At 46.3% G+C, this 14532-nt stretch overlaps 1 protein-coding gene across 1 annotated transcript in view; it reads left to right on the forward strand.

Moving 5' to 3' along the window:
* Amnionless (amnion associated transmembrane protein) overlaps positions 1-14532 on the forward strand; it is a 40279-nt gene that overhangs the window by 12565 nt on the left and 13182 nt on the right. The window contains exons 3-8 of the mRNA XM_077705436.1: positions 1938-2022; positions 3818-4068; positions 6904-7038; positions 8218-8317; positions 10380-10459; positions 12359-12515. Coding sequence (XP_077561562.1) covers positions 1938-2022; positions 3818-4068; positions 6904-7038; positions 8218-8317; positions 10380-10459; positions 12359-12515 — 808 coding nt within the window. The remainder of the gene's footprint in view (positions 1-1937; positions 2023-3817; positions 4069-6903; positions 7039-8217; positions 8318-10379; positions 10460-12358; positions 12516-14532) is intronic.

Here is a 14532-nt window from a genome sequence, read left to right on the forward strand (position 1 = left end):
AGATATATCGAAATATTGCATATATCGAACAGTCCAAACAGCTCCTTAGAAATCCCATGCAAAAAAATCTATATCTAATTCCGATATATCGAACTTTTTTACGGTCCCCTTGGAGTTTGATATATCCGGGATCGCCTTAGAGCCAGATTTTGTGATGCGTTGGGATATTCTTCGTCTCTTTAATTCGTGTTTAGCTATACATATTACGCTTTGTTTTTCGTCTTCGTGTTTGGTTTTATTACATTTCTGTTTTTGTTTTTATTCGTTTTCCTGTTCTACCGATTAGACGTGTTACCTTCACCAATTACGCATTTGTGTACAGATCCAGGTCGTTACGCACTTCTTTCTCTTTCACGATATTTACTTCATGTTCGGATTTGTTTGTGGGGCGGGGAATTTGGCATTTTTTACATTTTTATTGGTTACCTCACCTGATTTTTAGTCATTCCTGCCCATTTCTTCAAACTTTTGATATTTTGTTTCCTTCTCAGGTTTTCTTCGACAAATAATCTCTATTTACACTATTATTACGATTGCATTTGTTTGCTTAACTAATTATGCATTTTTGAGCAGATGCCGGACGTTACACAGTTGGTGCTTTGGGGTATTTAGTAAAGAATGCTCCCGCTATGATGCATGTGCACGCGCACCATCAAGCAGCCACCGGACGTCCGTCGGCCGTCCACTCTACGTCTATTCCGGCTCTAGCGGACCTCCGCATGACGTCCGTTTCAGGGACGATGGACGCACCATGTACGTCCGTGGGGCGTCCGGTTTTCACACTTCTATACATCCAGTCGGACGTCAGAAATTGGCGGTATTTTGGATGTTCAGTAAAAAAAATTACGCCCACCTCCCCTCGCGGGAACCCTGGTGTGATGCAACGCTGAGGGGGGTCAAGCGCAAACGGAGAGCAACCGTCGACCGAAAGGCCGCCAGAGAGCGGCACACCGGTTATATGCGCAGCGCGCCCGAAGGAGAGGAGACCGTGGAGAGAGAGAGTACTGCACATGCGCAGCACCGCGCGCAGCGCCGCCCACCGGCGGAGTGAGAGCGCGCTGGGCCGCACACCCGCAGATGTTGAGAGAGAGTGTTCGCTCTCACCTGGGCACGCGCCGGCGCCAGTGCGTCTGCCGCGGCTATGACGCAACACAATCCAACACAATCCATTTTATTCCAATTCAATCCAAATCCAAGCCAAGCCAAGCCAAGCCAATCAAATCGAATCCAATGCAATGCCCCTCGCGAGAGAGTGTTCGCTATCGGAGAGGAGAGGGGGTGAGCGAAGAGTGCGGACGCCGACGACGACGACGACGGACGCACGCACGAAGGAACGGGCCGCCGACAAGAGATGCTCTCAGCGTCGCATCTAAAATTTCCAGAATCACATACCGAGAAGCTAATGTTCCTACAACGAATAGTACACGGCGCAAGGCTAACGCACTACCGGGCAGACGGCACACCGTGAACTTGCTTCACATGTTTCGTTAGCGGTTCTCAATTCCTATATATCTTTCCCCAAAGAAATTATCGTTGGAGTTGTTGAAGTGCATCAAAAAAAATTAAAAATTCGACTTAATCTCAGAAATATTCAGATGAAACTTGCAACCTTCAAGCCAAGGCGTTGATGTACGAAATCTTTTCAATTGAAAAGCACAGTAGCATTTTCGTTTTTGCTTTTACATTCAGTTTACGCCATTATTTGATGCTTCGTAGTAACTTTTTACGTCCGTTGGCGGATGTCATTCGAACTTGTACATCCGTTTACGGATGTCCACTGTACGTCCGAAAATGTACGTCCAAACATGGACATACAGTGGCCGTCCAAACTGGGCCTTGGATGTTCGGCTGTCTCTGGGACGTCCCACAGACGTCAGAGGTTGTTCGTGCACCTTTATTGAACAGCTATAAGTCATTTAGTCGTTCCCTCTTCGCAGGTGTTCCCGAAGACCGGGGAACTAGTGCTTGAAGAAGGTGCGGCCCTAAGTTTTGATGTCCTCGAGACAGACGGAGACTGCGTTGGTGAGTGCATTAATGGCGTTTACGGCACCCGTGAGCTGATCCGAATTTTGCCTCTCGACACGGTGTCCCGCAGTGATCGCTTTCAAATAAAATCAAAGCAGATGTCTTGATTTTAGGGGAAATGATGCGTACAGTCTTTGTCAAAATTTTCTAGGCCACGCCAAAGGTTCCCGGGCCACAAAGGATTCAGAGCAAAAGCTTAACCTTTAGCTGTGACCAAATTATTTTACGTAAGTAAGGAAAGTATTTCATCTCGTTTTCTGGAAAAAAATCGTTTCAGCTTCGCTCGGGAGGTAACCGTTTTACCTTGAATATTTTTCTGGCCTATGCCTTTATTGCATGACCTAGAAAGAAAGTTTAAAAAAAACTGTACATGTAAATATACAGACTGGGGTGCCAAGTCCATACGGCAAAAACGGAACATCAGTGGTTAATTATATATATATATATATATATATATATATATATATATATATATATATATATATATATATATATATATATATATATATATATATAGCGAATCAGAATAGGAAATGAGGGGCTTTTATCTGTTTCAATGACCTACCACAACCTCCTCTTTGCTTTTAGAGGTTTTCTTGGTTGCCAACCTTTATTTCTGAGTTATATACACACACACACACACACACGCACACATATATATATATATATATATATATATATATATATATATATATATATATATATATATATATAAGACAGAAAATAAGGGTTGGCAGTCAAGAAAACCTCGGAAAGCAAAGGGGAGGTTGTGGTGGGTCATAGAAAGAGATGAAGAATTTTTTGAGTCGAAAAGAAAGTGGTGAAAAAATGCCCGCCGGGTGGGATCCGAACCCACGACCTCCAGAATACCGGTCTGGTGCGATAACCACTACGCTACCGGCGGGGCTGTTTCCCCAGCACTTTCTCGGGTATTTATGTTAAGGTATTTTTGTTTCCTGCACTTCATCTCTTTCATCTTCATCTTTCTTCATCTCTTCAATTCTTCATCTCTTTCTATGACCCACCACAACCTCCCCTTTGCTTTCCGAGGTTTTCTTGACTGCCAACCCTTATTTTCTGTCTTATTTCACGGAGCCCCTCATTTCCCATTTTCTGATTCGCTACATGCTTAGCGAGGGCCTCTGGTCTGGCAGTCTTGGTGCCAAAGGGAGCTTAAGAGGGTTCAACGCTGGTCGACCACTCTCGACATGTCGTAGACACTCGAGTCACGGCCCGGGGGTTAAAAAGAAGGTCCCCTTCACCCCGAGTAGTCCGAGTGGCGCCAGCTACCACCCCCAAGTGCAGGAAACAAAAATACCTTAACATAAATACCCGAGAAAGTGCTGGGGAAACAGCCCCGCCGGTAGCGTAGTGGTTATCGCACCAGACCGGTATTCTGGAGGTCGTGGGTTCGGATCCCACCCGGCGGGCATTTTTTCACCACTTTCTTTTCGACTCAAAAAATTCTTCATCTCTTTCTATGACCCACCACAACCTCCCCTTTGCTTTCCGAGGTTTTCTTGACTGCCAACCCTTATTTTCTGTCTTATTTCACGGAGCCCCTCATTTCCCATTTTCTGATTCGCTATATATATATATATATATATATATACTAAGGTGTGGCCGCAAGGTTCGAGAAAGAGCTCAACAGCGGATCACCAGAAGGACCAAATAAGCTTTCGCCTTCACATTCTTTGAAAGTTCTAAGCATCAGCCGTCATTTTTTTACTCTATTTTCCTATGCGACTTTTCATTCGTTGGTAGCAGAGGCGCACTGCTCATTGTTTCGCAGGAGAGGCACAGTTCGTGGCGCAGGAGCGCGTCCACTGGTACAACCCGGACCACTGGGCATTGCGGGAGTCCTCACAGCTTCTGCCCGAGTCAGTGGAGAGCCGGCCCGACTCCGATCCGAGGCCACCGGCGGTGCCCGACGCCGAGATGGTGCCGTGCCCCACCGACTTCGTCATCTTCGAAAACGAAAGCTTCCACGTCGACACCGACGGTCTCACGCCGTTCGTCCGCGAGATCCAGATAGGCGATAGGGTGAGATGGCATATGACGTTGTCAGTAGCGAGTAGCAAAGTATCCCGCGTCCAGTATGTCCCACCTATATACTTTTCAGTGTCCTGGATTTGTTAAGGATTTTTTTTTTTTTTGGGGGGGGAGGGGGGGAGGGTTGAAGGCTTTCCTTGTAACTGCCACATCTTTCAAGATTATCATTTCCAGCTAGACTCAATAATTTATCAATGGCCTGAAATCAACATGGAATCTTCTCGTAATAGTACGTTTACGTATGGTCTCCACTTTAATTCACAAGTTTTTCTGAAGAATTCACTGAACCTCCTAATTCATACGTTCTATATAAAATACTCCATTACAAAGTCACCCTTTTCAGCGCACCATGCAAGGTTATTCTTTCCAAAACAAAACAATGGTATGCTCTGCTCCTTTGGAGTAGTAGTAGTATAAGCGTTTATTGGCGAGCGGGGGAGATGACCTTCATTGGTCTTGAAGGGATCATCCTTGGAGGTTGATTTCCCTAGACCGGGATTCATGGCCTTTCGCAGTATGCACGAACGGCCCGGGTCACCAGGCCACGATGGTTCTTCATGCGTACAGGTACGCACTGGTGTCAGCAGGACCTACCACTGATCCGGTGATCGTGTCGAGGTCTCCGGGAGTTCCTTACCGCCCTTAAACTTCCTCGCTCATGTGGTATGAAGTGTTGGGTGTTCCGCTGCAGAACTTGCATTCGTAGCTGTATAATGTGGGGAAACATTATATATGCAATTGTGGGCAAGTGGGAATGAATTTGTCTGAAGTCTGCGGGGTTGTGCTTCTCCTTCTTTGGTGAGCTTTGAATGGAGAGGCGGGTATTTTCTTCGTGTAAGCCTGTGGTGTTCCAAGGTGTCCCAGATTCGTTTGGCAATGGGCTGGCTATGTGGCATCCCTTGGGGGAGGGGGTTCCCGACAAGGACATTGCCCGGAGGAAGAGGTCTTGGGATGTGGCGTCAGCCGCTACGTTACCTCCTAGGGATTCGTGCCCAGGTTTCCACACAATGTATGTTTCTAGTGGGTTTTGGCGTGCTTGAATTGTCTTGGATATTTGAAGCGCCGTGCTAGAATTTTGTCCTTTTTGGTAATTCCGGCAGGCTGCTTGCGAGTTCGGGAGCAGTGTGATAGTGTCACGAAGTCAAAGACGACGCACTTGTCTTCAAGGAAAACACGTTTATTGGAGCGAAACTTGTGCTCCCCTAACAACTCAAAGAATACACAGGCGGCGAAGCAGCAGTCAACAAAGTGACGTGTGCAGGCGAGCTCCGGCGATTCGAATGCCGCGGCGTCTGCTCTGCAGGCTTTTATCATTCGGCGCGAGTGTTTCTGGAACCGTCGATTTACATCCAGAACATTGTAGATCAAAGAAGATCATTTTGGGCTAGTGAATTTAGGGCGAAACAGTCTGCTTATCTGAATGAGCCCGTGCGGCATAAAAATAAAGAATGGAAGACGCGCTTTGCTTGGGACACAGATAACAGTGCCGAGCGTGGCCGGGCAGTAAACAAACAATAAATAAACAAACCCATGCATGGTTCGCGGCAATAAGCTCTTGGGTTTCCGGCAATGGGCTGTTGATAAGCGCAGCCGCTGCCTCCTCTGCCGAGTCCGTGTCTCCGGTCCTAATTGCTGCCGATGATAGGTGGGAACCTTCGAAATTTATAAATCCCACAGGCACCTGTGTGTGTGGTAAGCCAGTGACGCGTTGCCAGAAATAATTTGCGGGAGATATTGCATACACGCTGCCGGGAACAAAATTAATGAAATGAAGCATATCATGCGCCCAGAGAATATCTTATTTTCGCTTTCTTAATCTTTTTACGTTCTTTTTTTTTATTTTAATATGAGGATATGCAGTGTGTAAATAGCATTAGCGAAAATAGGGCTTAAAAAATGGGGTGAATGTGCCGCTCAAAATTTCGGGTTCGGGGGAAGTTCTGACACCGAAATATCCCCCTTCCCTTTTGGCTACGCCCCTGTCGTAAGCGCACGCCCGTAATGTAGCGTACGTGGCAATAAAAGCTAGAGAAAACAACGAGAAGGGCCCCGACTCGTGTTTCTTTCCTTCCCATTTCAAAAGCTCACGGGTACTCCACTCACTCAGCAAACTGGTCAAAATTATATAAGCACTATACCCCGCATCCCGTTTATTATAGTGTTTACAAGAGTAGTGTTTATTAAGTTGATTACAAGAAGAAATGTCTTGTGTTTTATGGTTTGTGGAAGTTGGGCTGGGGGAATAAAGGTTCGTAGTTCTTGTGCCCGGAGAGACGCCCAACACGAGGTCACCTCGCAAGCCCCCTTCTTTGAGTGAATGTCCAAAGGGCGTAAAAGCGAATGCCTGTTGTTGACTCGATTCATTGTTGTAGTTAAGTAATGGCGGGGTATTGAAGCGATGCCCCGTCCTGTTGGAGTAAAGACCAGTCCCAGACGAGTTGGTCGATGGTGGTTCAAGTAATATGAAAAAGGCGACAGGAAAATGGGAGGGGAAGGCTGTGTCATGGCGTCGGGTTTTCTTCTGCCGAAACGTCCGTACCAGGAGCAGCGGTCATGGATGTCCGGGATGACAGCCGCTCTCCTAGTGGCCTTGTGCAGAAGTCTGCGGGAGTTTTAGCACATCAGCGGGTATCTGCAGTCTTTGACAGTGTTCAAAATAGCCTTGCAACACATTTTACGCACATCCCGCCACTGAGCAAACCTCGAAGAACTTCTTTTACGAAAAACTTTTTCAGTCGACTCGGGCTCGTGGAAGCAATGCTGCCCCCAGCTATTGATCGCCAATGTTGTCATTAAAAAAATGTTTTCCACGCTCTAAACACGCAGATTTATGGCGGCCCCGAGATGTCCCAGCTGCTGGCCTCAAAAGAGGGCAAAGCCATGTTCAGCGGGGACGTCAAGAGCGGCACACCGGACTGCGATAAACCGGAGGGCTGCTCCTGTGGGAATGACCAGCCGGAAGTGAGCGATAAGTATAGGCATACTTCGATATTTTTTTCGCTAGCCGTGCTAAACAAGCGACTTTATGCGCGGTATATTTACCAATCTTCGCGTCCAAAACGTCAGCCTTAGATCATACAGCAATGTAATATGATTACGAGTACGACTTTTATGTTGAGAATTCGATGAAGCTTGTGGTCCCTGCGTGCTCGTGTTAAAGGGGCCATAAGGGCAACATAAAGCCTAGATCAATTTTAAAGAACTGTGGGCGTTAGCAACCCGCTCAACTCTACTCTGGCTTCATTGCCTTCACAAAAAAATATCCCTAAATATTGAACATTTCTAAATTTCCTAGTTCGCACTGCCAGCAATCAGGCAATATGGCTATACCTAAAAAGAGGTCATCCGGACGTTAATGAAGTAGCCTGACGGACGCAGACTAGAGGTGCCACAACAATAGCACAGCTGTAGTTATCACTGTGTTAAATCTATGTCAGCACACGAATGGCCCAATCAAACGAAACTAGAGCCCCAGTACAGCCGCACAGACATGCTTCTTGGCGGTGGTTTGTCATCATGACAGAGTGAAATAGTGAATTGTGCCGTCGCCTTATGTTTTCTTGTGATATATTAATCGTTAGATCTTTGTTTTAAATTTAGCATTGGTATTATTCGGTCAAAGTAATCTCTTTAATTAACCGAGCTTGAACTTTGTCTCATGGTCACTTTAATAAGGGCGTGCCACATTTTAGTGGGTGATAGCGCTAATTTTGTAGCGCAAGCTACACTACCCTACCTCGGGCAGTCTTGGCGGGGTGACCAGTTTTGCCCTTCCTGCAAGCGCCCGTCACGGAGCAGCGTCCCCATAACGGGGACAGATAGGCAAGGAGGGAACGGAGACGTGCGCGGGACCGGTGCGCAGAACGAGGCGGAGGAAGGCGAGGAGACCGCCGCCGCAGAGGTAAACGCGCAACGAAGGAAGTCCGCAGAACCGTGTGTGATAGAGGAAGACGAACACCCAGCTGCGGTCCCTCGTACAGCGGCGAGGCTTAAACAACACCGTGAGGCGAAAAAGAAGAACAACGACACTGTTGCGTACAGCTTCGCTACCTTCGAGTCTTGCAAATTAGTGGGAGCGTCCTTCATTTTTGTCCGCTAAATTTGGGGGAAGTTCGTCCCACAGCCGGTGTTTCTGCGCAGCCCCTGGAAAGAATCTGCCTGCAGCACGCTCCGAAGTGTTCCGAGAACTTGCCCTGCCAGGACTCCATCGTGCTGATAGGAAACTGCTGTCCCATATGCGGTACGTGGAGTTCACTTGAGCCTGCCGTGAGCGGGGGTCCGGGGGCTCGGGGTTCACCCCATAAGACCATTATTGGGAAGCCCGGGCGACAAAGGGAAAAAATTAGTCGTTCCACTCAATGAAAAAGCTGTCGGAAGTGCAGAGCTGTGATTCGCCATATAGCTGTGATTCGTTGTCCGCTCACTGCTACCATCCATCACGCTCTTTGCTGCCCTGTCTCACTCTTCTCTTGATTAATAGAACGGAGGTTTGTCCAATGCAATTCAAATTTCCCGTCTTCGCAGTGCTCGCTCCCCCCTGCCTGAAACTGCACCAGCGGGAGTTCTGTTCTTTCTGTGCTTGCTTTTCCTCCCGCACGTGCCGGCGTTGCGTTGCACTGCCACTTTTTTTCGCTTGCTATCGTAAAAACGAACCGAATGAGCGTTCCTAACTGAATAAACGCGGGCGCTGCCGGTTAATTACGTATATTTTGCCACAAATGTACCTGCACTTTTCTTTGCGCTAAACAACAGGGAGTTGTAGGACAAGTGCCAGCGGTTCACGAGTCTCGAACACTTAAGGCTACATAAACCGCTTGGTTTTCGAAGCCTCTGTGGGACGCCGCGACGACGGAATGCCGTGGGTCTCTACGTCGGTCCAGCGAGCGAGCGAGCTACGACGACAAGTCGAGCCCCTAAAGTGCTCTGCACTTAAGAGGGATATGTTATATGGGCCTGCGTATACACTTGTCACGCAATAATGGTCCTTCCTACGGGGTCTCCCACTGCAATCGCACGAACCAATCACAGTGCTGGCCCCGCGTCTGCGACGCTTCGGTCGCTGCGCCCTCCGGGATCTCTTACAGCAAACACACGACCCAATCACAGCGCAGGCACCTTGACTCATGGCCTTCGGTCGTAGTGCCCTCTGACGCGTCTCTAGAAGTGGACCTACGCTCCGGTACCGAATAAGGTCGCCGACCCCCCATGTTTGCCAGGATAGGCTCCTCAGACGTACAGGTTCCTTTTTTGTTGTTTTGCAATAGTCTGCGCGTTTTCGCCTAAGTTGGACCAAGGTTTCGGGAAAAAACGCCTCCTTGAGGCGTGGCAGTGGTCGCTGTGCGCTTTGTGCCGATATCACAAGTTGTATGAAATGCACGCGCAGAGCATCACGTGATTTATTTATTTATTTATTTATTTATTTATTTATTTATTTATTTATTTATTTATTTATTTATTTATTTATTTATTTGTTTGTTTGTTTGTTTGTTTGTTTGTTTGTTTGTTTGTTTGTTTGTTTGTTTGTTTGTTTGTTTGTTTGTTTGTTTGTTTGTTTGTTTGTTTGTTTGTTTGTTTGTTTGTTTGTTTGTTTGTTTGTTTGTTTGTTTGTTTGTTTGTTTGTTTGTTTGTTTGTTTGTTTGTTTGTTTGTTTGTTTGTTTGTTTGTTTGTTTGTTTGTTTGTTTGTTTGTTTGTTTGTTTGTTTGTTTGTTTGTTTGTTTGTTTGTTTGTTTGTTTGTTTGTTTGTTTGTTTGTTCATTCTTTAATACGCGTGCCTAGAGCAGATGCCAGAACACCCCTGTGGAGAGCATCCATAGGCCAGAATACCCAGGCTGTGACTGATTTTCCGTGCCCTTGCATCCAGGTCTTGCTGTATAAATTAACGTAATCATCAAATGAGCCAGAAGAACGCGAATAAATAAAGAAGCCCTTCCTGTGCGATACCCGAGTGTAAAAGAAGTGAGATGTTCGACTTGTGACGCTTTTCAGTAACCTACCCATGCAAAGGAAACTTCCTGAAGTGTGCCACACAATGTAAGAATGCTTCCGTTTGTGGGCTCAGTAAGCACGGAGTGTAACCTTTACTGGAAATTAGTGACTCGCAAATGCGTCAAAATCTCGCCCAAACATCGCATTTTGTGGTTTCTTTTCGTTTTCCTCAGCACTCTCGGTAACGGTTCATGTTGGCGGAAGTGAGTTATGGCAATGCTTAGTCGCTATCTAAATACAACGGGCTTAGGTTACAATCATGATAGACAGCATTGAAATGTGGCCGCTAATCAGACCCTGCTCTTTGTATTTGCAGCTTCGTCGGTGTCGCTGCACGTCCTGCCAGGCTTCGTTTTTGACAACGTCGTGCATCTGCTCTTCAATCACATCATCAAGGTGAGCCCGTGTGACTTACGGGGAGTACTCGAAGCGTAAATACCGTGTTAGCACGATTCTAACGCGCTACTTTTTTTTCTGTAAAAGTAGCCCTAAAATTTGCATGCACGTTAGAATCGGGATCGAAATCGAAATGGGCTTTCAATGTTTCCCGCTTTGGTTTTAATGCTCGCACGAGCTGGATAAGCAAGTTTATGAAGCTGAAGGGATCTTTAATGTCGCAGTTACGTGCGTCAAATCAAATTTATTCTGCCAGGTACGTTGTGTCACGGTATTTACACCCGTGCGGTAGAACCGGCATCAAATTAATTTTTCGAATTTCCATATGCAAACTTAACTGCACGTTAAAATCGGAGGTGCGTTACAATCGGGCAAATACGGTTGCTTGCTCATTCTCGTGAAATACTCCCCGTACGGTGTAGTTCATGTCGTCTGATAAAGTTATGGCAACTACACGTTTACTTACACGAGTCTCAATATACGACGGTGGCGTCCTGCAGGGGGCCAAGTGAATGAGGACAAACGGGCTAGTACCGTATTTTCGCGCGTATAACCTGCACCAAAAATGCGAAAATTTCAGTGGCAAAGTGTGGGTGCGGGTAACACGCGGGCTTTTTCCTCTAGTGCCGCTTCACGGCAATGCCCGTTGTGCCGTGATGCTTCACTACGCGTTGTGCCGTGAAGATGACCTTGTATACAACAGTGAGGACTGCAGCTCAAGTGATAGCTCTAGCGAGAGCAGTTACACTGAGTGAATTGTGGCTTTCGTTTCGCAATGTATTCTACTTGCTAAATATATATGATTTTTCTGTCTGCATAGTAGGTGGTGTGTTGCTGGAGCCGTAGCTTTGGTGCAGCCTTCCCGGTACCAAATGTGCGGGCAATACGCGAGGGTTTTTTTTTTTTCTTTTCTAGCAAGGTGAAAGTGGGGGTGCGGATTATATGCAGGGGTGGGTTATACGCGCAAAAATCCGGTAGGTAACCGCTAATCGGGCTCACTGGACTGGAGCTGTGGGACCAAAACCATGCCGTGGCCATGCGATTGGGAGAGTGTAACGTCATCAGCCTGCAAACAGGGTAGAAGCTCAGGTACTGAGACGAGGTGCGGAATCGAGAACGGTCTGAGATCGAGTCATTCCCGGCAGTAAGCGCCGCAAACTTCACTGCGATTCGCTTTGAGTTCTGGCGTAATATAAAAGCATTACGTGTAACATTGTGTGGCAAACTGGCGTTGGCATTACTTCGTCGGGAAAATGGTTGCCGCTGTAGGAATTAAAAACGTACAGAATGTCTGAATTTGCTGTTAACGGCCTATGTGAAATCATTTCGATAAATTACATTAATTAGTTACCAAAAGAAAATGGGTACAGCGGTGTTAGTATGGGAATGATCTTATTGTAGGGTTGAATGCACCGACGCAACGCAGGCGATGAGACGCGCCGTAGTGGAGGGCTCCGGATTAATTTTGCCCACCTGGGGATCTTTAACGTGCACCGAAATCTCATACACACGGGCGATTTTGCTTTTCGCCTGCACCAGAAGAGTTCGTACGGGAAAAGAACTCTGGTCCCAAGAATAAGAGCCGAATGCATTGCAACGTGCTTCAAGAAAGAGAACCTAGTGCACGTGTTACTGGCGTCATATCGCGTGACAGGTGCAAGTGACAGAATGTGACAAAACAGGTACCCCAAGCCACAAAGAACATTGATGTTGTGGAAGTTGTGGTCACATTAAAAAAAACCGTAATGTCTCCCACGTTACTTAATATGCTTGCAGTGCACGTGTGAGTTTGGGTAATGCATCCTACAGAGTAGCACCAGCGAAGTGCTCTCGGAATCCCCCACCCTCACGTAAAAAAAGGCTTAAGTGTCTTCTTGAATTTTAATTTTTACTTTTCAGCCGAAGTATGGAGGATATGTGCAGGCCTACGTGCATCGTACCTACAACGACCTCATTCAAATCATTGCTGTCGACCTTGGGAGCACCAGAGACAGCATGCCAATGGCACCCGGCTATGCACACAAGCTCGCCACCGATATCTACAACACTTTAACAGGCAAGGAATGCAATCACGATTACTGCGTAAAGTTCTGCCTATTTTAGTATTAGTACAGTAGGCTCGCGATAATTCGAACTCGAAGGGGATTTTGTTTGGACTATAAGAAGTTTTAATTATCACAGGTTTATAAGTATAACCAGAGTCCTTCAATGCTTCTCTGGTCATTGAACTCCCGGCCAAGTTTCGTACAGGGACAAAGGCTACCGCAAGTGGCGCCACCGCAGATCGGAGGGCATCGGGCGGCCGCCGCTGCTCTGTAGCCAGACCGGCAGACAGAAACGCAGTAGCAGCATGCCCGTTCGCACCAAATTTTTTCGCCACTCACAAAATGATAAGTCCATTTCAGCGGCCCACAACAAATAAAGCGAAAGCGCACTGCTGATAAGGCGGCGACCGTCTGTTTTATCTTACTCCGTGGTTCGTTCCCTGCCACATGCGCTCTGGCCACGCCCCCGGCTGCCCTCCGATCAACACCAGCGCCGCGGCGCGGCAGCGTACGAAGCTCTCCCATAGCGTGACGGCGAAGTTTCATGACCAGAAAGGCATTGAAAGACTCTGGTATAACCCTGTAACATACACTGGCCAACATACCAAATGGTGTTGTAATGCAATATTCCCATATATAATAATACAAAATTCACACGCAATACTGAAGTGCTATTTACACTTAAAAAACAATCAAGAATATTTGAGTGCTATATCTTTGCAGCAGAGTTGAAAAATTTTTCTTTTTTTTTTCTTCCTTTCCCAATCCACACACTCTTGTTGGCGCGCATTGTTTCACTTTGACATGTGCATGAACGTATAATCGGTTTTACTTGACATTGTTAGTAATATCAGACTGCAAATGTGCAGCTACAAGCGGCAAATGCAGCCGGTATTTTCCGGTAAGGACAAGCAAAAAGTATGAATGTCACGCAACCGAGCAGTTCGAATTAGGCGGCTTTAAAATAGATTTAAACGTAACGGGCCAACTAAACTTTTGAAATATGTTTGAATTAACCGAGAGTTTGAATTATCCTAGTTTTAGTTATCGCGAGTCTACTGTATTATTTGGTATTTAATAATATAGCTGCTCCTACGGTATGGCACATCGAGACGATCTCCTGTTGCGCACAAGGAACTGCTGTTTTTCTCCGCCAGTTACCTTACTCTTTATAGAATCGAAATAAAAAATTCCAGGGAGCTCGTATTATGCACTCTAAAGAACTTCAGGTGGTTCACATCTGTTCACGGTAAAAGTCTCCGAGTGTTTATCATAGTGCACACTGAAAATCCCATTTGGTTTGTATAGATGCTCAACAGGGATCACTTCACGATTTCCAAAGGTGCATGTCAATTAACTCCAGTAGATTATCTTACAAGGCATAATAATCGATGCAAGTTAAGGAACCCTATAGGGGGTTCCTTTGTAGCTAGTTTCAATTATGCATCATTCCATTACTTAGCGAAATACTAAATATAGCTTCAGTTAACTTTTATGTTCCATAAGTGAGAACACCCGATGTCCGATGTGACTCAACAAACTACTGCAGTGACGTCACACTAGCTCCATGTTGCCTGACGGCATTCCAGTCTTCAGACAACTTGACATTTGCAGGGTTTATAAAGATATATGCAAATTATACAGGTTATTTTATAGAGATAGCAATGTTAATGTTTGCCGTTTGCTCGGTACCATCCCACTATTTCTTTAACACCAAAGTTGCACTTATAACAAAACTAAGCTACACTGACCGAATCTTCCAAGCCACCTGGAAATTTGAAGAAGTGGCGTTGCCTTCAAATTGCCGTGATCGTCATACATAATTTTTTTAATGTCAAAGCATTAATCCCATTGATCAAAAAACCCGGAGTTGTGTCGTCGGAATCGTTATTGGAAGCAGCGAAATATGGTCTCTGTAGAAGCGAGACAGCCCCTGAGTTCCCATTGGCTGCAACGCGTAATGAAGCGCATCACGCACACGCCTTTCAAGGTTGTCAATCATAGTGGACACGCCTCACAAATGAAAAA

The sequence above is a fragment of the Haemaphysalis longicornis genome, unplaced genomic scaffold (assembly GCF_048455015.1).
Source record: "Haemaphysalis longicornis isolate Haplotype H1 unplaced genomic scaffold, Haemaphysalis longicornis Haplotype H1 scaffold_33, whole genome shotgun sequence".
In the NCBI taxonomy this organism is placed as follows: domain Eukaryota; kingdom Metazoa; phylum Arthropoda; class Arachnida; order Ixodida; family Ixodidae; genus Haemaphysalis; species Haemaphysalis longicornis.